The sequence below is a fragment of the Camellia sinensis genome, chromosome 1, assembly GCF_055761805.1.
Source record: "Camellia sinensis isolate YWXY chromosome 1, ASM5576180v1, whole genome shotgun sequence".
NCBI lineage: Eukaryota > Viridiplantae > Streptophyta > Magnoliopsida > Ericales > Theaceae > Camellia > Camellia sinensis.
Genome location: NC_138961.1, coordinates 249,313,001 through 249,338,241, shown reverse-complemented (window position 1 = coordinate 249,338,241; position 25,241 = coordinate 249,313,001). Strand labels below are relative to the sequence as shown.

General features: G+C 36.0%; 1 protein-coding gene across 1 annotated transcript; it reads left to right on the top strand.

Annotated features, from left to right (window-relative positions):
* The first annotated feature begins 653 nt into the window (after nucleotides 1-653).
* LOC114255820 (protein SIEVE ELEMENT OCCLUSION B-like) lies at nucleotides 654-6,491 on the top strand. Its single transcript, XM_082922198.1, has 5 exons — nucleotides 654-697; nucleotides 1,050-1,236; nucleotides 1,993-2,091; nucleotides 2,663-3,154; nucleotides 5,844-6,491. Exons 1-5 carry the CDS (start codon nucleotides 654-656, stop codon nucleotides 6,489-6,491), a joined length of 1,470 nt encoding a protein of 489 aa, XP_082778324.1.
* Nucleotides 6,492-25,241: the final 18,750 nt, after the last annotated feature.

The window sequence follows — 25,241 nt, the reverse complement described above, 5'->3', positions numbered from 1 at the left end:
GTTATTTTTTTCTTTAGTTATGGCATTATTTTAATCATAACTCATGAATTTTTTTAATTATATCTCATGTTGCGTTTAGTTATGATTTTTTTTTTTTGTTATAATTCATAAAGTATGAAATTATATTATTTTCTTTTTTAATTATAAGATACATATAGTGTATATTATATTGTTTTAGCTTTTTAGAAAAACACTATGCTATACACTCTAAAGAATAAAGTAATATAATTTTATATTTTTTAAGTTATAACTAAAAAAAATATAATAACCAAACAAAACATAAATCATAAGTAAATAACTCCTGAGTTATAATAATTAAAATAATATCGTAAGTGACATACATGGGCCTATAGGAGCTTTTGGCCCATTACTCAGAACCCAATACATAATTCAAACACTATAGCCCAACACTGCTGAAGCTCAACGTAGCATTAAGGGCCAATGACATCTAAACACGTGGCAAGCGAAGAACCAGCCACATCAGCAGACAAAGATCCTGTAAAGTTATTGCACCACACATCAGCCATTAATGAGTTTCCCTGTGGCATTTATTGCGATAACCCTTCATGTCGGAACAGAACAGCCTCACCATGAATAAGGCAAGCTAAAACATAGACTTTCGGCCAACATGACGGCTCGGAGTGGACAAGGAAATGATGAGCAAAGGATATAAGCAGGCTTCTAAGACAAAGAAAAGGTTAAGGCCTCGTTTGGGAACATGCTAATTTAGTAACTTTTTGACTATTTGGCTAAAATATGAGTTAAAAAAAATTAGTATCTTTGGAATGACTTTATGATTTTTTACGAAAAAATGTGCAAAAAATAGAGAGAAGAGAATCTTTGACCTTTTGGTATGGGTTGTTAGTTTTTTGACTTTTTTAGTAACTTTTTGACTTTTTGGCTTTTTGGCTAAACCGGCCTGTTGCCAAACGAGGCCTAAGTTCTCTATCTCTGTTTTTCCACTACATCTTCACCATCCACACCTCTCTAACTTGTTCGTCGGAGGGTTCACTGGGGGACTCCCCGTTCCCCGTTGAACTCTTATGCAGGTCCCTCCGAGTGTTTGGTATCTCAGGCATCAGTTTGGGAAGCGTGGATCAAACCGACCAGATCCGTCTGAAACTTGCTGTAACATCAGTTGGCGCCGTCTTTGGGAAACCTTTCACTTCGTGCGCCAATTGTGCTTATTGTCGCTGGAGACCCCTTCCCGATAACCCCTACCTGCCACCCACCAAGGTGAATGGTCACAACTAGATCCATGGCTTCTCACCCCGATGTTGCCGACCACCAAGCCGACCCTCCTAACCCAAACAACCCACCACAGTATTTCATAGAACTCATCAACAGCATCAACCGCCTAGCTGAGCAAAACCAAGCCCTGCTCAATGCTTTGCTTCAAAGAAACCTTCCCATCCCTCCTCCTCTACCTTAAGATATCCCACCCAACCAAGAACGAGCCCCCAGCCATCCTATCCAACAGTCCCATCCCTCAAACTTGGAAGGCTTACAACCCCCTCCCCCAGATATGAACCTACCACCTCGGGCCCTACATCCATCGGTCCAGGCACCCACCCCTGAGGGAGAGGCCAGTAGTGTCCAGCCTCCGCTGCATTCCGGCGGTGACAACGTTTCTCTCTGGGATGCAGAACTCCAAGCCATGAAACTCCAGCTTCAAGGAGTCATGCAAAACATACAGAATAAACCATCTACCACAGCCAACTCACCGTTCGTTGCCTCCATCAGGGACAAACCCTTACCTCTTAAGTTTAAAATGCCCTCATTTGACTCTTTCGACGGCACAACGGACCCGGTTGACCATTTGGAAACTTACAGGACCCTCATGGTCCTCCATGCATTCCCTAACAAAATCATGTGTCGGGCTTTCCTTGTCACACTTAAGGGGTCGGCTCACCTCTGGTTTAGTCAACTGCCAACAGACTCTGCTTCTATTTTCCAGTACCTAAGTGACTCCTTTCTCAACCACTTCATTAGTGCCCAGCGTCAGCAGCGTTCGGCAACCCAACTCCTCAACATCCGTCAGACCGAGAGGATGATCTGCAGCCACTCTTTGATGGTTCTACTAAGAGAAGGGTTTGAACATTGACTCTACTAGTAGTATAGTAACTACAATTAGTCTGATGAATCTATCAATGACATATGTTAAGATTATGAGTAGACTAAGGTAGTTGTATTTGTTTGTGGGATTAGACCATTGGATCATGTATCTTTAGTCAATCTCGAATCTCATATTTGGATACAAAGTGAATTTTTGGATTGACAGGCCCGTATATCCCCCCATATGAAGAATTAGGGTAATGGGATACAAAATGGGGGATTATAGGGTGTCCAGATTAGAGGCTAAAAGACAAAAATATCCTCAAATTACGGTCATTACACCATTTAGTCTATGTCTAGTGATTCTCCCCTCCCCTCCCCCCCCCCCAAAAAAAAAAGAAAAGAAAAAAGGGATAGAATAGGATTCTACTAATCCCCCTCCTAATCTAAGACGTTCCAAATGTGGGATGGGATACATAATCGTAATTTGTAAGGCATTAATAATCCCAAGACTATTAATCCAACCAAACAAATAGTGCCTACTTGTCTTCAACATTTGTAGCCGTTGCATGTTCACTGATTTCTTTGCCTGTATGGCCAAAAACAGGTTAGTCTGGAAGTTTTGAGGAGGAAGAATGTATTATTGCTGATATCAAGCCTAGACATCTCTCCGGATGAGCTTTCAATTCTCGAACAGATTTATAATAATTCTCGTCAACATGGAACAAGGTTGGATAATCTGTTTGAGATGGTCTGGATCCCAATTATGAACCAATCAGTGCAATGGACAGAGCCCATGCAAAGGCAGTTTGAGAGCATGCAATCCATGATGACATGGTACACGGTGCACCACCCCTCACTAATTGATCGATTGGTGATTAGGTTCATCAAGGAGAAATGGCACTTTAAGAACAAGCCCATCCTTGTGGTGCTAGACCCACAAGGTAAGGTGGTGAGCCCCAATGCCATCCACATGATGTGGATATGGGGAAGCAATGCGTTTTCTTTTACCAACTTGAGAGAGGAAGCTCTTTGGAAGGAAGAGACTTGGAAGGTTGAGTTGCTAGTGAATGGTATCAACCAAACGATACTCAATTGGGTAAACATAAAAATATATATATATATATATATATATTTTTTTATTTTGTCTAGCTAGATAACCATTATTACATTATTAATTTGGTCCAATTGATAACATCTATTAAGAAATATAATATAAATCCCAAGAAAAAATAGTTTATTAAAAATAAATTGACTATTTCAAATTGGATGTCAATCTCTATGTCACGTCCCAAACCCGCCCCTAAGGGTTTAGCATCGTAACCGCCCAGTAATCCGAGATTACCAAAGGCCTGCTTAACAGTAAAACAATAATACAGAGTACAGGGGCTGGCGGAAGCCAAAACAGTAATTAAAAGATGTCCAATGAGCTGTGATAGTCTGTATGCAAAAAGACTTTTCATAGCATATTTACATTCGAAACAAAACAATATGTACATACATCTTATACAGATATTCAGATTAGGGACCAAATCCCTAACATAACAGGACAGTACAAGTACACATTTCATTCAGTCTATACAGTGCTACAAAACTAGATACAAAAAGGGAAAATCTAAAACACCCCAAAAAGCCTTAGCTTGAAGGACTTGGAACCTCGCATTGAGGCACGATGGTTGGTTTGACAAAACGGGAGCTTGGCCTGACGCTCCTAGTAACGGTCTGGTGCCTGTACACCTACATATATATATATGAGCAGTGAGGTAAAGCCCAGTGAATAACATATGCGTAAATAGGTTAGGAATGAATGTCCTTTTAGTATTTAAAACAGTCATTTGAACAGTATATCAGTTATTCAATCATAGCAGTCATAAGTGGTACATCCAATAGCAAACAGTACAGTAGGTCTTAACAGACCGAACAGTCAGTTGATGGCCATCATATCAGTAAACAGTAGTGGTTCCAAACATGAGAACTGATAGAGATCTCTGTGAGAGTAGCAGTATAGTACAGTAACAGTAAATTGCAATGATGCCACGAATACAGTTCGCAAATAGGATAAGCATTCATTCAGTAAGAAATATCATTTCAGGAAGCAGTACAGTTGTTCATTCAGAAAATATTCATGATTGAACATATCTTTACAACATTGTTACTCACAGAGCACTGGGCTATAAACAGCTAGAGCGTCCTCGGATGCCAATCCTACAGTTACAGAATGAACACATACTAAGCTACACAGTTGGGAAATAATAACTTAATCCCTAATTTGCCTCGGTGTGGTTTTACATCAATATCCTCATTAAGATGCCTTAAACTAGGCCTAGGAATGCCTAGGATGAAATGAGGATACAAAGATGCACTTAGAAACACTTTTCAAAATTTTGCTGAAACAGGGGTCCACGCTCGAGCGTGGCTTTCTACGCTCGAGCGGACATGCAGACAAAGAGGCTTCGCTCGAGCGTGACTTTCGTCGCTCGAGCGGACTGTAAGCTACAGTAAAAATACTAGATGCACAAAAATCACGCTCGACGGGTGCTGGATCCACGCTCGAGCATGAGACACAAATCCTCGCTCGAGCGTGCATTCTCTCGCTCGAGCGGACTGCATGATCTCAGAGTGTACGCTCGAGCGTGGGGTTCCTCGCTCGAGCGTGAGTTCAAAATCTGGAATTTCCAGATTTGAACCTCAAGCTCAAAACTCAACTTTAAAGCATCAAATTCGATCCTCTTGGGCTAATTTTCTGGAAAACACTTCAAAACCCATAATATTACATGTTTCAAAGATCAATTTGAGAAATCAAAGCCCAAAGGTAGTTCAATTAAACATAATTTCAAAGAAGTTTTCATGAACATGAAGAACAATGCGATTTCAACACATGCATGGGTTTCCTAGGAACTCCAATGCTACAAAACAAGGTCAAATGCAATGTTTAACTTCAAAACATAGTGAATTCATGGGCTATAACAAAAATGTGGACATGCATGCAATAATTTCCCATGAAAACAACTCAAAACTTCAAGATATGCACACGCATGAATTCCTACTCAATTCAACATATTAAGCTAATTCATGCCTTTAATCTCTAAATTACCAAGAACCATGCAAGAACCAACTTAAATTTATGAACCAAAGGATGAATAACCTACCTTAGGTCCTCAATTACAAATGTAGGAGCTTAATTATGCAAATTTCCTTCAAATCCTCTAAGTCTCAAGCAAATACAAGATGAAACCAAGCTTTCCTCCCAACTCTCTCTCTCTAGTCGGTTGAGGGTCTCAAATGAAATGAACAAAAGATGCAACACATGTGAATCAAGACTATACAATTGTCTAGCAAGGTCCACTTAGTGGCAAATTTGTAGATAAGTACAACTTTTGTAATTTAATAACATTTAATCTAATTTAATCATACAAAATCAAAATTCGATTAAATATACCATAAAATCACATAAATTCCAATTAGCATAAAACATTAATCAATTTCGAGTTCGGCTGCCGATAAGGCCTTCAATTAACAGTTTAAACATAAAACATGAACAGATCATTTAGCAGTCAAACAGATAGATTTGCATTTAAACTAATACACTCAATCAATTAGTTCAGAATTTCAATCAATCAGTCACTTAACATGCTTAATCATAGATTAACACTAATCAGTGGTGTTATCAGTAAACAGTGGTGAGGGTTGTCACACTCTATATAGTACTTCATCTTTTAAACTAATATGATCAAATTATTGAGTTTGATAACTAACATGTGATTCGGATCGACCTCTTTTTATTATAGATTAGAGAAGGAAAACACATTTTCTTGTATGGAGGGGATGACGTCGAGTGGTTGCAAAGATTCACAACCATGGCCAACTCTATTGCACAGGACGCACACATCCCTCTGGAGATGGTCTATGTCGGAAAGAGTAGCAAAAGGGAACAAGTCAGGCGAGCCATTCAAGCTGTCAATACTGGTAAAATAGGGACTGCCTGGCAAGAGCCTATGATATGGTTTTTCTGGACTCGTCTAGAGAGCATGCTCTTCTCTAAGATTCAACATGGCAGGGCCAATGATTACGACCCCATGATGGAAGAGATAAAAAAACTGTTTAGCTATGACAAGAGTGGAGGAGGATGGGCTGTGTTCTGCAAGGGATCAGAGGTGGTGGTCAATGGGCATGGGAGCACAGTGTTACCTACTTTGTTGGAGTACACCTATATGTGGAAACAAAATGTGATCACCAAAGGGTTCGATAAATCGTTCAAGGATCACCATGACAGGCTTCATAGGTTTGAGCACCCGTGTTGTCGCTTTGAATTCCTAAGCATGGTGGAAAGGATACTAGAGAGCATGAAATGCCTGGAGTGCCTCCGTAGCATGGAGAAGCACATCACCTTCATATGCTGCCACGATGAGAATCCTGTTACCAACATACTTGACTAAGTACCCCGATGTTGAACAATTATTATTATACTATTGCTATTGAAATATAAATAATGCTTTTTGTGTTTTATACGTATATCTTTTTTTTCGTGTAATAAGATTCCCGTGTGATGAAATGTAATTGTCAAGGTCCTTGGGCTTTGATATTGTTAATGTATATATGATATTCCTAGACTATATTAGATATTGATTTCTTAGATATATTTAGGAATAACCATAGTTAGGTTTCTTGTAAAATACTCTTTCTCATTATTAGGTTTTTAATAGGACACTTTTTTCTCAGCCTATATATACAGGATAATATTCATTGAATACAATGCATAAGTAGTAATTTCGCTTCATCGGCGGGCAACAACCTTACCTTGGCTGCTCGTCGGACCTCAACTTATTCCGCTGTTATATTTTCTTGTCAATATCGCTTCGTGTGATCTCTTCCTTTGTCCGTTGGTTTATTTCTACCCCAAATATCTGTATCATATTTTTTTTTTACTCGCAATCCTTTTGTGTGTGTGTGTGTGTTTCTGTTCCACTATATCTTTCCCTTTACTTCAACCTCAAATAGGTTTCTATCTTCAAACCTATTTGAGTTTGAGGAGGAGTATTATACCTATATCATAGTGAACATGGTTATACACCATGCAAACCACCTAAGCCGTCCCTGTGGCGCACAACTCAAGCCACCCCCCGTGGTGTACCACCCAAGTCGCCTCCTCTGGCGCATATATCATGGTGAACACTGTTATACACCATACAAACCGCCTAAACCGTCCCTGTGGCACACAATTCAAGCCACCCCTATGGCGTACCACCCAAGTTGCCCGCTGGCGCACTACCCAAGTCACCTTATCTGGTGCACAATCCAAGCCACCCTCTCTGGCGCATAACCCAAGCCGCCCTTGGAGTACCACCAAAGTCGTCCCCTGGCACACCATCCAAGCCGCCCCCTAGCGCACTCAGTCATCTGTTGTCATCATCGTTCAGCATCATATCATAAGTTATGTGTGTGTCACGCTTGCTAATTCAACATCCAGTCTCTACAACGGTCCGACATGACCCCGTAAACTGTTCTGATATTGATTCCAACCAATTTCTACAACGGTCCGACATGACCTTAAACTGTCTCGGCATTAGTTTCGGCCAGTTCCTAGAATGGTTCAACACGACCATAAACTATCTTCCAACATTAGCTCTGGCCTCTAATATATCTCAAGCGCCTTTACGTTCCCGTTTAGACTTTGCAATCTATTTGCCCATTTTATTTTATTTAGTTTTATGTTATGTTTTAGTTTCTCTCTCCAAGCTTAAGATGTTTATCCTCCTTGAGTTTGAGGGGGGATGTTAATGTATATATGGTATTTCTAGATATATTAGGTATTGATTTCTTAAATATATTTGGGAATAGCCATAGTTAAGTTTCTTGTAGAATAATTTTTCTCATAAGTAGGTTTTTAGTGGGACACTCTTTTTCAGCTTATATATACAGGCCTTCTATTGTATAGGATAATATTCATTGAATACAATACATATTATTTCATTTCTCTCTCTCTCTACTATTCTAACAGATATAAAAGAGACAATTTGATATTTATGGTACAATGTATGTATTGTTTGGAAGGCTGGTGTGAGAACTCAAATATAAAAATAAAGTAAATAATTAAATAATAATAATTTCACAATCTCAAATATTTTGACGGTGAATCCTAAAGTGCAAATTAAATATTTGGAGGGTCTTTTAATTAATTTTAAACATAAAATAAATTTATGGTGAAAGTCTTTAAATTAGAGGCAAGATTTATTATTAAAAAATAGAGAAGATGGTGTGACTTGAACTACTGCATATATAAATATTTTGTATATTATTTATTTATTTGACCTACACATGCTTTTGGTGTGCAATACAATATATAAAAGTTTTAGAGATCAAATGTTTTGGTCTCTAAAAGTGAAAATTTTGTTTCAAAAGACATTTAGGGACCAATTTCCATTGTCATGAAGATAGTCGTTAAAAGGTCATCCCGAAAATTATAAAATAAGGCTTTTAGCGACAAAATTTTGAAAATGACACTAATAAATAGACTTATAGGGACAAAATAATTTGATCTCAAAATGGTTTATTTTTAGAGACAAAAAATTTGGTCAAAAAAGGATAATAATTCATCGCTAATGTCTAATTTTTATTACTAAAAATATAATAATGACACTTTTCGCAACAAAATTATTTGGTCCCTATAAAAAATAATTTTGTCCCTAATTTTGATATCTAAAACCTTAATTTTTTGTAGTGGTGCCCGCTACTGTTATAAAATAAAATAAACACAAACCCTATCCTCTTATTTGTTCACCACAAATAGCAGCAGCAATAGCCACACTACCAAGGGAGAGAGATTGAGAGAGAAGAAAAAAAGAAGAAGAAGTTGCAATCAAAGAACTTTTGGGTATGGTAGGTTTCTAGCTTTCTTCTTTCGTTTTGTTTTTGTTTTTTTCATCCTTACTCTATTGTTATTTAATTCATTGATGGAGAGATTGTAGGTGTATGTATTTTGTGTATATATATCCTGTTAAGAAATCTGAGGAGTTAAATTTATGTATAAATAATATAAGTAATTCTTAGTTTAAAAATTCTGTACAAAATAATAAAAAAAAACTTTAAAAATCAAGGAATCATATCAAACGGATGAATTTTGAATTGAAATTTTTATGTCAGATTAATTACATATTGAATTGCATACCAGAATTTTCTTATAATTTTTGAGATTCAAAATCTATATTAAATGGTGCGTTCAAATTTGTCCAGAAAACTGGTGTAAAATAGTAACTTTGGAAGTGTCGTTCTCTTTGAGTATAAATCTGAAAATTATCAAATCAGTGTCATTAGAACCGGTTACGAGCCTAGTTTATTACATTTTTGGCCTTGCATTGATTGCTCATGTATACTAAGAGAACCATTAATTTCTTTAAAGTGTTGCAGAAAACAACTTGTTTGGATATAATTAATTATTTTAATAAGCAAATCAAGTGAAACCAATTGGGTTTGAAACGTCGGATATATTAGTTGATATTTGGAGGGTTTTGGAATTTTTCGAATAGCGTGGAGTGGGTTTTTAATTTTCAAATTTAACGAATAGATTGGAAAAACTTGTTTAAAATTCTGTTTTATCTTAAAGTTACTTTTAATTAAGTTTTGATCTGAACCAATGTCTTGGGTAATTGGAAACCTCGAAGAATATGAACTTAGGTATTATTTAAGAGTAACGGTAAGTGGGGTTGAGCTGTATTAGTGCGCTTTAGTGTGGGGTATTTAGTTTATTTTTCTCTTTAGTATTTTTAAATTAGTAGTGACGTGTAGTTTTCATATTTGGTTCAGAGCACTGGTTGGACTTTCATACTCTATTTGAGGATTATATTATTTCGTTTTCAGGTGAGTAGTTGATGCTACATATTTTTATAAATGTTCCCCTACCCTGAATTATTGGAAAATTAAATTGTTATTTCAGGACTAAACTGTTTTGATAAATTATTATATTATCAATGGAATTAAATTATTTCCGAAACATGTGTAAAATTGGCATACTATAAACTATTTATTTTGGTCTCATGTTTATAATGGTGAATTACCATGTTTTGCGAAACTAAATTGTATTGATCATTGGGACCATCTGTATATTTAGTCCAAGGAAATTATTCCATTGTGTGTGGTGACTCTGGCCACTATGTAACAGATCCGGGTTAGGCAGTAAGGACTCTAGTGCTCAACGATTGTAAGGAAAAGACCTAGGCTAGGCTAGGTGACCTTCAATCGGATCGTCTTAGAGAAAAGGCTGGGGTTGCCACCCCGAGGATGACTCTTGGTTCGATATTGGATCCAACAGGCTTATTGCCTTGAGAATTTAGTGGCATGTTACTTGTTATTCTTGATACCTAGAAAATTATTTAGTGATCATGTTATAATCTATTTTAAGTGGAGAATGTCATTTATCATGTTCTTGAGACACGAGTATTTTAACTGTTGAACTGCGGAACCTTCTTTTTGAAATAGATTATCTTTATCAAAGTTGTATACCAATCTAGTTTCTGTGATATATATCTTATCTTGGAATCGAACCCTATTTTCAAAATTATATTTACTATCTATGTTACTACTCACTAAGCTATCAACTGACTTAGTTGTTTATCACTTCCAGGTGTTATAAAGACTTAGTGTGGACTCATGGTGTAGCAGGGACTCAATCGCATGGACCTCTAAGACATTCATTTATTTTTTTTTAGCTTGTTATGTTGGGTTTTGTGCATATTGTGGTTGGATTTGATTTAGAATTAATTTATGTTGTGGGCGGTTTGTGTCCCATTTAGTATATATTTTTGGAAGTTGGTTATGGCTGGTTTTACCATTTATACTTGTGACATGTCAATGGATTGGGTTTTGATTTATTTATTTCTGTGCTATCGTCACATTTATTCTTTGTGATTTTGGATTCATGTTTAAGCTTATGTGTGCCTTGGGCTTAGTCCCTGTAGGCCATGACCGGTCATGCCTGGATTTGGGATGTAACAAATGGCATTGTGGCTGTTGGTGTGTTACAATGAGGGAAGGGAAGAGAGAGAGATAGGAGGAGAGGAGGGAAATAAGATAACCTCAAAAAATTGCAAAAAAAGGTGTAAAAAAAAGTTTTAATAGCAAGGGTTGATAGAAAACTTTGCGGAACATAAACTAAAAACCATTAAGGATTCAATTCTATACATGAAAACTACATGAATTTCTACAATACAACTTAAGTAAATACATACCTTGATCCATGATAGTATGAAATCCTCTTGCAAGAAATTAATGTATCTTATACATTCATGATACATAATGCATCTTCTATATTAATGAATTCATTAGATAAGATTAATGTATCTTACAAATTCATAATAGATACATAATGCATCTCTAAGATTCATTTATAATGAATCCATCACATTGAATATGCATCTCTAAGATTCATTCATAATGAATCCATCACATTCAATGTGCATTAGCATTAGTTTTCTATACATTGTATATATAGGTGCATTCATCAATAATTAGTCACCATCTAATTGATGTACATGTATCTTACTTAATGAGATGAATCTAGTATAATCATGCATAAGCCACATTAAGCCATATATTGTAAAAATTCTTATAATCTCTCACTTGGCTTGCATGATTATATTACGTCACTAGATTATCATAATATGGCCAACGTTCTCCCACTAGAAGATTGCACCATCACCATTAGATTCTGTTCAATGTAATTATTAGCACCAAATCATTGTAGTCAGTGATTTATACATTGATCAAGACTGTACAATGGTTATAGTGTTAATATTTTCCATCAACATGAATAAGTGAATCTTAAAACACAGAGATGACATTAGCAACATAATGGTGATTAATGCTAATTCATCTATAACGGTCCCGTTGTTTACATCTTCTTCTAAATTGTGCACAAGTATGAAGAAGGAAAACAACAAACATAATCATTATTAACAGAAGATGATTATAACATAACATTTATTACGAACATAATACACTCATTTCAAATCTAAACATGATAAACTTTCTACTAAGCCCATGCGCGCAACATGTTCTTGAAAGAGCTTAGGTGTGAGACCTTTAGTTAAAGGATCTGCTAACATGAGTGTAGTACCAATATGAGAGATGGAAATAGTCTGATTCAGAACCCTTTCTTTAACAACTAGATACTTGATATCAATATGCTTTGATCCTCCTGAAGTTTTGTTATTATTGGAGAACTGCACAGCAGCATCATTATCACAGTAAATCTGTAAGGGCTTCGAAATTGAATCGACAAGTTGTAATCCAGATATGAAATTCTTTAGCCATACTGCATGACATGTGGTTTCATAACATGCTATGAATTCTGCCTCCATAGTGGAAGAAGCTGTCAGAGTCTGCTTATGACTCTTCCATGAAATGGGTCCATTAGCAAGCATAAAAATGTACCCAGAAGTGGACTTTCGAGTGTCTTTACATCCAGCAAAATCAGCATCTGAATAACCAACCACTTCAAGGCTGTCTATTCTTTGATAAGTGAGCATGTAATCCTTAGTGCCTTGTAAATATCGCAACACTTTCTTAACTGTTTTCCAATGATCAAGTCTGGGATTGCTTTGGTATCGACCCAGCATACCAACTACAAATGCTATGTCAGGACGTGTACAAACTTGAGCATACATAATGCTTCCAACTGCAGAGGCATAAGGAATTTCTTTCATTTTATAGTGATCCCGGCTTTCCCTTTCGTGTTTAACTATAATCTGGATTCGGTTTCGTAAGGGTGCTGTTGTCTTATCCTCTTTCTATCCCTTACTCTTTGTATTTGAGTTATGGGATGTGTTGGGCAAATTTGTTACAGGTTGGTTGAGATTAGAAACCAAAACTAGTTGCCCAGATTTTGACCTGTCCGCTCGAGCGGGGGTTTTGGCGCTCGAGCGGGAGTTTCATCCATCCAGTATTTCCTGTGCAGTGTTCGATGTTCGAGCGTGGGATTGGCCGCTCGAGCGGGATTGTGTGAGTGCCGCTCGAGCGGGGAGTTGGAAGCTCGAGCGGGAGACCTGTCTGCAAAAGTTCTGGGAGTGTGTATCCGCCGCTCAAGCGGGATTGTTGACGCTCGAGCGGGAGTCTGTGAGTGACGCTCGAGCGGGGAGTTTGACGCTCGAGCGGGGCGACTTTTATATAAATCCGAGATCCGACTTTTGGATCACTTTTTCAAGATCTTTTCTCTCTCTTACTTTTCCAAAAGCCATTTTCAGAGCTTCTCACTCTAAAACCGGCCCTTCTCTCTTAGATTTGATCTAGTAGGAGTTGTTTTCTCACCTTGGGCCTTTACAAAAGTTGTGTTGATCGTCGAGGGCTATCTTTTAATCTGAAAATTTCGGGATTTGGAGCATTTCCGTTTCTTTATCTCCTTCGTTGCGTCCCATCATTCGAGGTAGGAATAACCTACTCCATCTTATGAACTTTGTCTTTGAATTTTAGCATTTTGATATGTTGGGGGTTGTTGGGTAATTTTGAGAATGTTTTGGGCCTTTGTGAAATTTTACAAAAGTTGGGGTTTTAGATATATAAACCTATATGCATGTTAGGCATAGAGAAATGAGATTAATGTTGGGACATTGATGGAAATGGAACCTTAGGGTTGTTTTGCGAATTTTGGTAATTTGCCCGAATTGGTTTAATTAATTAATGCATTTAATTAATTGAAGAAAACGAGGAATTGAATTGAGAATGTTAAAGTTGGGAATGTATGAGAGTAAAGAGTGTAGTCAAATCTTTTATTGCTCATCTAGTTGAAATGTTGGTATATTATCCACGTGTGCATTTATTTCCTGCTTAGAAATAATTGCTTTGGGCTACCGGTGGAGGGTAGTGTTGATTGTTGTAGACAATGCATGATGATTAGGCAAACTAAAACTAATCAATTGAATGTGTTATAGAGTATCACGGTTAATAGAATACATTAACTTTATGTATCTGTGGATTGTGCATGTGACCAATGTGTTTATATGCATTATGTGTAGACGGTTGATAGAATACATTAATTTTATGTATTGATTGATTGCATATGTGATTCTGTGTTTATATGCATTACTTGTGTATGGGAGGAGATGGGGGATGTACTCCACGGTTTAGGGGAAGATGGGGGATGTACCTCTAAACCGGTTAATGGTTTAGGGGAAGATGGGGGATGTACCTCTAAACCGGTTATTGGAATATTGATACAGCTCATATGCTTATCTGTTGAAGTATTGATATAGCTCATATGCTTATCTGTTGTAGTAATGATATAGCTCATATGCTTATCTATTGAAAAGTTTGTTTGATTTGATATAACACTAAAATGTATATTATTATTGTTTGCGAAATATGGAAGTAGTTTATGTGTTATTGATACAACACCAAAATGTGTATCCACCTTGGATTTCGAAAGTGTTCTAGTGACGAACTATAATCTCATCAAATGTTTTGGCCAGAGTACTGAGCCTTGTTTTCAAACTCAAAGTTGAAAAAAAAAAAAAATGAAAAGTGAATTGTAACATAGACTTGGCTGTCATGGAAACGTAATAAGATGTAAATGGAAGTGTCAGTGTTGACCATCTATCAGTTGCTAATTTCTTAGTCATTGTTCATAATTGGTTTAGCATATTTCTACTGGGCTGTGGCTCACCCTTTATGGGAACATCATTTTCAGGTACAGGTAGCATGCCACCTCTGAGGACATAGCTTGGGAGGCTAGAGGCAGACATACTTTTGTCGCCTTATATATATTTTTTTGATTGTATTTCATATAGATTTGAGCCTAGGACTTAATGTGTATTTAAGCTAGCACTCTCTTTTGTAACCAAGAGTTAACTTGGAAAGCTGTAAGCCCGTAAGGCATTTGCTTCTGTTGTAACCATGTAATACTTTTGTAATGAAATACTCTGATGAATAGATGAATGTGGACTTTTATGTATCAATGCATGTCTCTATATGGATGGGTTTAATGTTGTTATTTTGAGGGCGTTACACATTTGTTCCCTTTCTAAATTATTTTTGGGACACTGAAATTCACTAAATTTATCACCCTTAACTATAGGGGCAACACTACTTGAACAGTTCTGCATGTTGTACCTTTTAAGAACCTTTTCGATATAGGCTCTTTGGGACAATCCTAAAATACCACGAGACCTATCTCGGTGAATTTCTATCCCAATGACAAAAGAGGCTTCACCAAGATCTTTCATTTCAAAATTTCTCGTAAGAAATTTCTTTGTCTCATGTATCATTCCCAAAGTATTGCAAGCAAGCAATGTATCATCAACATACAAAACTATAATGCAGATATTGCTCCCACTGATTTTAAGGTAGACACATTGATCAACCACATTATCCTTAAAATCAAATTTGGTGAGAACTTCATGAAATTTAAGATACCATTGTCGAGATGCCTGCTTTAGACCATATATGGACTTCTTAAGCCTACAAACCATATTTTCCTTGCTTTCATCCTGAAAGCCTTCAGGTTGGTCCATGTAGACCACTTCATGCAAGTCACCATTCAAAAAGGTTGTTTTAACGTCCATTTGATATAACTCTAAATCATAATGAGCTACTAAGGCCATGCCTATTCTCAAGGAATCTTTATTAGAAACAGGAGAATAAGTTTCCTTATAGTCTATCCTTTCTTTTTGAGTGTATCCTTTAGCAACTAATCTGGCCTTGTATCGTTCGACATTGCCTTTAGGATCACGCTTGGTTTTAAAAACCCATTTGCATCCAACAGCTTTGGCTCCCTTAGGCAATTCTACAAGATCCCATACATTGTTGTCTTTCATGAATTTTAACTCATCCTTCATGGCATTTAACCATTGAGTTGCATTTCCATTTTTCATGGCTTGGGCATAAGAAACAGGATCGTTCTCCAAGCCTATATCACACTCATTTAGGTAAACCTCATAGTCATCTGATATGGCTGGTTTCTTTTCTCTTTGTGATCTGCGTAAAGGTTGTTCTGCAACTGGGACAACTTCTTTTTCAATGTGAGAAATCACTTGTGTACCAATAGGTTCAGGTACAACATTTTCTTGGATAATCGTGGAAGGCGTAAAATCACGATTTTCCTTCGAAGAAATATTTTTGAGATTCATACTCCCACTAATGTTTTCATCCTCTAAGAAAACGACATTTCTAGTTTCAACAATTCTAGTGCTATGAGTGGGACAATAGAATCTAAAACCCTTTGATCTCTGAGGATATCCAATGAAATAACAACTTATAGTTCTAGAGTCTAATTTCTTTATTTGTGGGTTGAAAATTTTTGCTTCAGCAGGACAATCCCATACATGTAAATAATTCAAATTAGGTTTCCTACCAACCCACAACTCATAAGGAGTTACAGGCACAACCTTACTAGGAACCCTATTAAGAACATGTACAGCAGTTTTTAAAGCTTCACCCCACAAGTAATCTGGCAAAGAAGAGTTACTCATCATGCTTCTCATCATGTCCAAAAGAGTACGGTTTCGTCGCTCAGCTACACCATTTTGCTCAGGTGTACCAGGCATTGTGTAGTTAGCAACAATACCATTCTCAGCCAAAAATAAAGCAAAAGCACTTGGATTTTGACCCGACTCAGTGAATCTATCATAATATTCACCACCTCTATCAGATCTTACACTTTTAATTCGTCTGCCAAGTTGATTTTCAACTTCAGCTTTATAGAGTTTGAACATATCCAGTGCTTCTGATTTTTCACGAATAAGATACACATAAGTATACCTAGAAAAGTCATCAATAAAAGTAATAAAATATTTATGTCCAGAAATAGTTGGAATAGTAAAAAGACTACATATATCAGTATGAATTGTGGCTAATAATTCAGTAGTCCTAGTAGCACCATTTTTCTTTGTCTTTGTGTATTTTCCTTTAATGCAATTCACACAAGTACTAAAATCAGAAAAATCAAGTGAATTTAAAATTCCATCTTTAATAAGACGTTCCATCATTTCTCTTCATATGTGGCCCATGCGCTTATGCCACAACATGGATGAATTTTCATTCACTCACTTTCTCTTTTTATTTACCAAGTCGTTTACATTAAAGGATAAAAGAGATTGCGCATAAGTGGAATCTAAATTCAATGAATAAAGATTACCATATAAAGTACCAAAACCAATCATGTGAGAATTGTGAAATAAAGAGACTCTATTATTTCCAAACTTAAATTCATAACGATAGGAATCAAGTTGTGAAACAGAAATTAGGTTTCTAGTAAAAACAGGAACATAAACTGTGTTTACTAAATCTGAAATGAAACTAGAGTCTAAAATTAGACGGAGGGTGCCAATAGCCTCAGCGTCCACTTCTATTCCATTCCCAACCGTAATGGTTCGTTCTCCTTTATTTAGTTTCCGACTTGTAAGGTAACCCTGCAAGGAATTTGTTATGTGAATACTTGTACCAGTGTCAATCCACCAAGAATTTGGTGGAACATCTACCAAAAGGGATTCATAAGACACAAAGCATTGAGTGTTACCTTTCTTGTCCAACCAACTTTTAAAACCTGGACAATCCTTTCTTATGTGACCTTTCTTTCGACAGAAATGGCATCGAATCTTATTTTCTTCATTAGCCTTGTGAGTTTCATCATTTGCATTCTTCTTCTTCTTACTTTTGCCTTTCTTGAAAATCTTTTTGGTTGGACCCAAAATGGTAAGGTGAGCCATATCAGGCTTTTCAGCTTTAAGCTTCTCTTCTTCTTGAACACACATGGCAATTAACTCGCTCATCTTCCACTTATCTTTCTGCGTATTATAATTGATCTTAAAAGGACCAAATTGCGCAGGAAAAGAAGTCATAATGAAAACCTTCAGAAATTTCCATGTCCATTCCTTTTAATTGAGAGGCCATGTCATTCATCTTTAAGATATGTTCACGAACACCACTCAAACCATCATATTTCATTGTCATCATTTTAATCATGAGAGTACTAGCAAGGGATTTGGAAGTTCCAATGAATTGTTCTTCAATAGATTTCATATAGCTCACTGCACTTTCAGAAACAGGAATTGCTCCTTGAATTGCAGGCGTAATTGAGCCTTTCATTATCATTAGACTTAAGCGATTAGAGCGTTCCCATTTTTCATATAAAGCCATGTGTTCCTTAGAACTTGTATCATTAGGCTTTGTAGGAGCTGGCTCTCTTAATGCATAGTCCAAATCCATAATTCCCAAAACAATTCCAATTTGTTCCTTCCATTTCTTAAAATTAGTTCCACTCAAAGCTTCAATACCAGACAAGTAACTATTAATGGAAGTAGGATTCAATGCTGCAAACACATAATATCCATTACATAATATAATCAAGCAAACTACTTTTCACATCTCATAAAAATAACACCACAAGTTAAATATATCTAACCATAAAACATAATTAGTTAGATACGAAATCAAGTTATCCTTCCGTTGGGCTGAATAACAATATATTTTAACAATTCATAAAAGTAAATGAGATGACTAATAAAAATAAACAACATAAAATAAAATAAAACAATCATTAAGATCGTAACGAGTTTATCACCGTTGGGTAGAAAAACTCAATGTCTCTTATTTTATTTTATTAACTAAAGCACGTGAGAAGTTTATCACCGTTGGGCAGAAAAACTTAGTGCTTTATTTATTATACTAATCATCTCGATTGTTCAAACATACATAGTGTTGAACCTCCGTTGGGCTGATCAATAATGTTTCAACTTATAAGGTGTGTAACAAAACATTATAAGTGCATAAAACATTATCTTAATTATCACTTGTTCAATAATTTTCAATTTTTATTTTAATATCAATAGAATAAAAGATTGGCCAAAAATAAAATAAAATTGGACAAGTGTAAATCGAGGTTTTGCACTTGTTACACCAATCATCATAAAATGAAATTCATACTTACACATTTCATGCATCAGAATTGAGAACCATGGCTTGAGAACCATGGCTCTGATACCAATTGATAGAAAACTTTGCGGAACATAAACTAAAAACCATTAAGGATTCAATTCTATACATGAAAACTATATGAATTTCTACAATACAACTTAAGTAAATACATACCTTGATCAATGATAGTATGAAATTCTCTTGTAAGAAAGAGAAATCTTGAATGGAAACCCTTGATCTTTAAGTTCTTGACTTGTCTAAGATCTTCAAACCACTTCTCTCTCTCTAGGCGATGGGAGCCTTCTTGTGGTGACAACTTAAGTTTTTGACTGAGAGTATGGTTTGGGACCTTACACTATTTATACTAATATTCTTCCCATCAAAGAACCATTCATTCAATGAACTTCATTAAATAGATTAATGTATCTTATACATTCATGATACATAATGCATCTTCTATATTAATGAATTCATTAGATAAGATTAATATATCTTGCATATTCATAATAGATACATAATGCATCTCTAAGATTCATTTATAATAAATCCATCACATTGAATGTGTATCTCTAAGATTCATTCACAATGAATCCATCGCATTCAATGTGCATTAGCATTAGTCTTCTATACATTGTATATATAGGTGCATTCATCAATAATTAGTCACCATCTAATTGATGTACATGTATCTTACTTAATGAGATGAATCTAGTATAATCATGCATAAGCCACATTAAGCCATATATTGTAAAAATTCTTACAAGGGTAACTTAGAGCATCTCTAACTCTTCACTAAATTTTTTTGAGCATTTTTTCATCAAAATTTAATTTGATGAACATTTGAGGAAAGGATTGATGATGATTTTTGAGCACTTGTTTATGAAAAAGAAAAGGTGAAAGATTGGAGATGCTCCTAGTAGTGTAATTATCTACTAGTCAATGTAATTTGTTTTAACACTAAATATAAAGGGAGCCACTATTTCTACTCTATGTTACTGCAAATACATTATCTTTGTTGCTCAAAATACATTAATACCCTTGGAATATTGGTTTTTTCAAAGAATGTATTTTGTGTGAAAGGTATTAATATAACTATGTATAATATAAAAGACAAAAAAATTAGAAATGAGATGAGAATAGGGGGTTAGGAATAGCGACTCCCAATATAAAGTATAAAAGTGCAAAAGTAGAATTTACCTTGAAAGTTTCTTAAAGTTCTATGTGCACCCATTTTCATAAAATTCCTATCGACATGTGGATTAATCGGATGATGACACGTGACAGTGAAGTCAAAATGAAGTCTTTCAATAGTCAAGGGGTAGGTGGCATTAGAGAGGTTGATCACATGCATTGGATGGTTCAAATGATGGAGTAATTATCAGGCTAGGTCTAGATGATAGAGCAGTTATCAGGTTAAGTCATGGGCTTAGTAGGCAACTTGCAAGAAGAGTCATGTGTAGAATAGAAGTTTTTCTCTGTTGATGGAAGGTCCAAAGTACTGAGGAACACGTGGCAACATGAAGGAGAGGTGGTTCGACAAATAGAAATGAAGAATTGGTGAGAAAACAATTGTAGGATTTAGGGGAATCATGCAATCATGGGCCAGAGAAAAATGGGGAGGTATAAAAGCAGAAGTTGCCAAAGGGGAATGGACATCAACAACAATACAACAACTTATCTTTTAGCCTTAGCATAATCCAGGAGTAGCTTTCTTAGTTTAGGAGTAGTTTTTCTCTGTAATTTGTAATCTTTGTAAACATTGGTGGTTTCATCTTGAAATCATCTTTAGTTTGTTTTGTTTACTTTGTTTGATCTTACTGATTGTAACTTTTGTTCTAAAGAAGTCCTTGTACTTTCAAGACATTTGAATAAAAAACACAGTCGCTTGATTGCTCTTGCTTGATTGTTTAGTCAAAATTGTTGTTTAATTCCTGTCGATTGGGAGTTAGTATAATTTTTACTAACAATTTTTGGCACGCCCAATGGGACAACATCCTAATTTGGAACAATGGAAAAAACGAGGTGTCAAAGCCAAATGAGTGACCCTTCTGTATTGCCTATTAGCATTTTGGTTTCACAATTGAATAAGGCTTTTGCATCTCTTTCAGTTAAGGAAAAACAGGTGCTGGTTTGTGAGTTAAGAAGTGTTATTGATGATTTTTCTAGAGGGCAGTGTCAAACAAGGGTGGAGGTCTACAAGATACCTTCAAATGTTGGTGTTGTTACTCCATCAATTGTCATGGTTGTAAAAATAAAAGGCCATAAGAATCAAAATTCCGTGGCAATAGGGCATGCGGAAATTTCACAATGAGAAAATATTTTATGGGTTTTCAAAAAAATATTTCTAACCCATTAATGTGTGAAACAAAAAATCAGCCATTTGTTGCAACTCTTAGTCCAAAGAGTAATTCAAACAATTTGGTTAAAAAGTGTGATCTTAAGCCAACTATGGGTAAAAATTATGAGCAATCAAATGTTCATGAGTTTGAAATCTTTGACATTGTTCAAGACGTGACGTGCTTACATCAAAGTTTGTTCTTTATGAAATGGCTAATAAGAGAACAAAGTTCAGAAAGTTATAGAAATGTATTACCAATTGTGATTTCTTGATTAGCTAATTTTGAAGTACCAATAACTAAAACAATTTGATGTCCCAAATATTTGCTTTATGGTTTAGAGTGTCTGTAGACATTGGAAGGTTATTGTGCTCCAACTAATAGGCCAATTCTTGTTGAAGTATTTCTATGGTTTAAAACACTTGGTTCATGCATTGCTCTGTCGATTGTGTACATACACTGTCGATTGAAGTAATCTATTACCAATTTAAAAACTCATATATGGCTTACATTGGACTACATTTGTGAAGGATGCACAACATATTTATTATGGCCTTTGGTGGCTATCTTATTAACATGTGCTTATAATAATCATTTTTTGTTAGTTAGTAAAAAAGATTTATTTTGGTGATAGTTTTTTGACAAATCAATTTTATATACAACACTTCAAAAATTCGAGCCTTCTCATTCTTAAAGAGTTGGGGGGTATTGTTTGCACCCATTTTCATAAAATTCCTATCGACAAGTGGATTAATTGAATGATGACATGTGGCATTGAAGTCAAAATGAAGTCTTTTATTAGTCAAGGGGCATGTGGCATTAGAGAGGTTGATCACATGCATTGGATGGTTTAGATGATGGAGCAGTTATCAAGTTAGGTCTAGATGATGGAGTAGTTATCAAGCTAAGTCATGGGCTTAGTAGGCAACTTGCAAGAAAAGTCATGTGCAAAATGGAAGTTTTTCTCTGTTAATGGAAGGTCCAAAGTACTGAGGGACACATGCTAACATGAAGAATAGGTGGTTCGACAAATAGAAATGAAGAATTGGTGAGAGAGCAGTTACAGGATTTAGGGGAATCATGCAATCATGGGCTAGAGAAAAATGGAGAGGTATAAAAGTAGAAGTTGCCAAAGGGGAATGGACATCAACAATAATACAACAACTTAGCTTTTAGACTTAACATAATCTAGGAGTAGCTGTTTTAGTTTAGGAGTAGTTTCTCTCTGTAATTTGTAATCTTTATAAACATAGTGGTTTCATCTTGAAATCATTTTTAGTTTGCTTTGTTCACTTTGTTTGATCTTATTGATTGTAACTTTTATTCTAAAGAAGTCCTTGTACTTTCAAGGCATTTGAATAAAAAAATACCGTCTCTTGATTGCTCTTGTTTGATTGTTTAGTCAAAATTGTTATTTAATTCCTGTTGATTGGGAGTTAGCATAATTGTTACAAACAAGTTCTTATATCAACCTTTGCTCTGTGCAGGGCTCTGAAGGACATGCTGAAGCCTTGAAGGATAAGACTTACCTTACTCTTTCTCTCTCTCTCCATAAAATCTGAGAGTAAATTTGGTTTAAAGTTTGATATGATATGTAGCATTCCAATCCTTAATTATTTTTTTTCATCAAATCCTTTTGAAAAATCCTAGCTAACTAAAATGAATCTCTCATGAAAGAGAACCATTTTTATGATAGGTGCTAATTCCAAAAACTATTATAACCATTTTTTAAAGGAAAGAAAACTATCTCAATTTCTTACTTTAAAAAAAAAAAAACCTAAAGATTACCAAACATGCCCTTTGTCATGACCCGAACCCGCCCCTATGGGTTAAGGACATAACCGGCCAGTAATCCTGAGATTACCTATGGCCTCAAATCAAACCGGACATAACTCATCAGAGTAAAGGGGCCAAACGGAAGTAAAAATTTAAAACTTTATCCATAGAGCTGTGCTTACATGTCACGTCATAACAAACCATACATATACATGTTAATAACTCACATCAAAATATGTACTAACACAAGGTTCTGTACATACAGGATCATTCAAGTCTAAGTCAGCCAATCAAAACTATATACAAACATATTCAAGGTCCTCGCCGATAGGACAAAATAAAACAAGATAGCAAAAGGGCAAAGACGGGTCTCGTGCGTGAGACGTAAGGACTGACTCTTCAAAACCTTGATTGTTCCACACAGACTTCACTGAGGCTGAGTTTGGACTGCTCTTGGCTTACCTACAAACACATGAATGAGTGTGAGCGAAAGCCTAGTGAATAATATCAGATAAAGAAGTTATACAGACGGTATGTAGAACAACATGCTTCAAACGGCCTTGGACCCAATTCATATTTCTATTAGCATATATGTACAAATTTAGGTCAAGTGACTGCGGTTCCGAACACATCATACGGCCTCGGGCCCAATTTGTTCGTGTCATACTGGCCTTTGGCCCATTTATCCTTTTGTTCAGATCAAACTGGCCTTTGGCCCATCCATTCTTTCATTTAGATCAAACTGGCCTTTGGCCCATCCATTCTTTCATTCATGTCAAATTGGCCTTTGGCCCATTCATTCTATCATTCATGTCAAACTGGCCTTTGGCCCACTCATCAAACTGGCCTTTGGCCCATTCATTTATAGCAAACGGCCTTAGGCCTAACCATATGGCATAGCAAACATTTGTCCACAATTCAACTCAACAAACTCATAAGACTTATAGAGAAATAAGCAGTTGGACAAACAACATATCTCAAATATCTTTATTAAGATATTACTCACAGTGATCGGCTGGATGATTTGCCCTAGAGCTTGACCCTACATATTACATAACACACATGGGTCACAAACGATTCAATCCGTTCCTTAATTCACATATTCCTCTTTAGGCTCCTTTCTTATTCATTTAATTCATTCATAATGCTCAATGCATGCCTAAGAGTACTGAGAAGTGAAAGAGAACGGAAAACGAAACACAGAACATGCTTACAAAATTTCAGAAACAGGGGTCCCCCGCTCGAGCGTGGACTTTCCCGCTCGAGCGGACCCATTAGGTCTGCAAAAGTACTGGTTGCTTCGTTTTTACGCTCGAGCGTGAGCTCGGACGCTTGAGCTGGAGGTCATTCTACATAGCTCCCCGCTCGAGCGGACATCCATGTTTGCAAAAATACTGGGAGCCCAAATTTCCCGCTCGAGCGGCGCCTTCCCCGCTCAAGCGGACATCCCAAATTCTGGAAAATCCAGAATTGTTCTTGAGCTTGAATTCAACATTCAAATCAACATATCTTGCATATTATGGCTCCAAGTTCACATATACATGTACTAACATGGTACAAACACCAAATTACAACATTATGAAGCTCAATTCCATGAATTACTTACATGCATGTTCCAAATTATACCAAACTTGCTTTCATCATAACAATTCCATGTATTTCAAACTCACATTCTCATGAATTGTTCATGCATGTGAGATATAACCCTCATTCTCAACTTAGATGATGAAGAGATGGTTAAAAACATGAACTTCAATCAAAGATTTAACATGGATCATGTATTTCAAGCTCAAACATACAAATTCATGACAATTTCCTACATGCATGCATCCATTGACCTCCAATTCACCAAAACCAACTCAATTCTATCATAATCAATTTAATTCATGTTCTTGATCAATATTCAACCTTGGATTCACAAAATTACAATTTAAAATCCATGAATCTACTTACCTAGAGGCTTTAATCTTCACAAATTCTAGTTGAATCTTGAGTCCAACCTCCCAATTTCTCAAACTTGAGCCAAACACACAATTCTCCTTCTTTCTCCCTCTCTAGAGCCGGCCCCTCACTCTCACAAATGTGTAATTTAGATTTGAGTTCAAAACAAAGCGATCAAAAGTGTAATAGGGCCCTTAAATAAGCTCTCTCTCACATACACTATTTTAATATTAATTA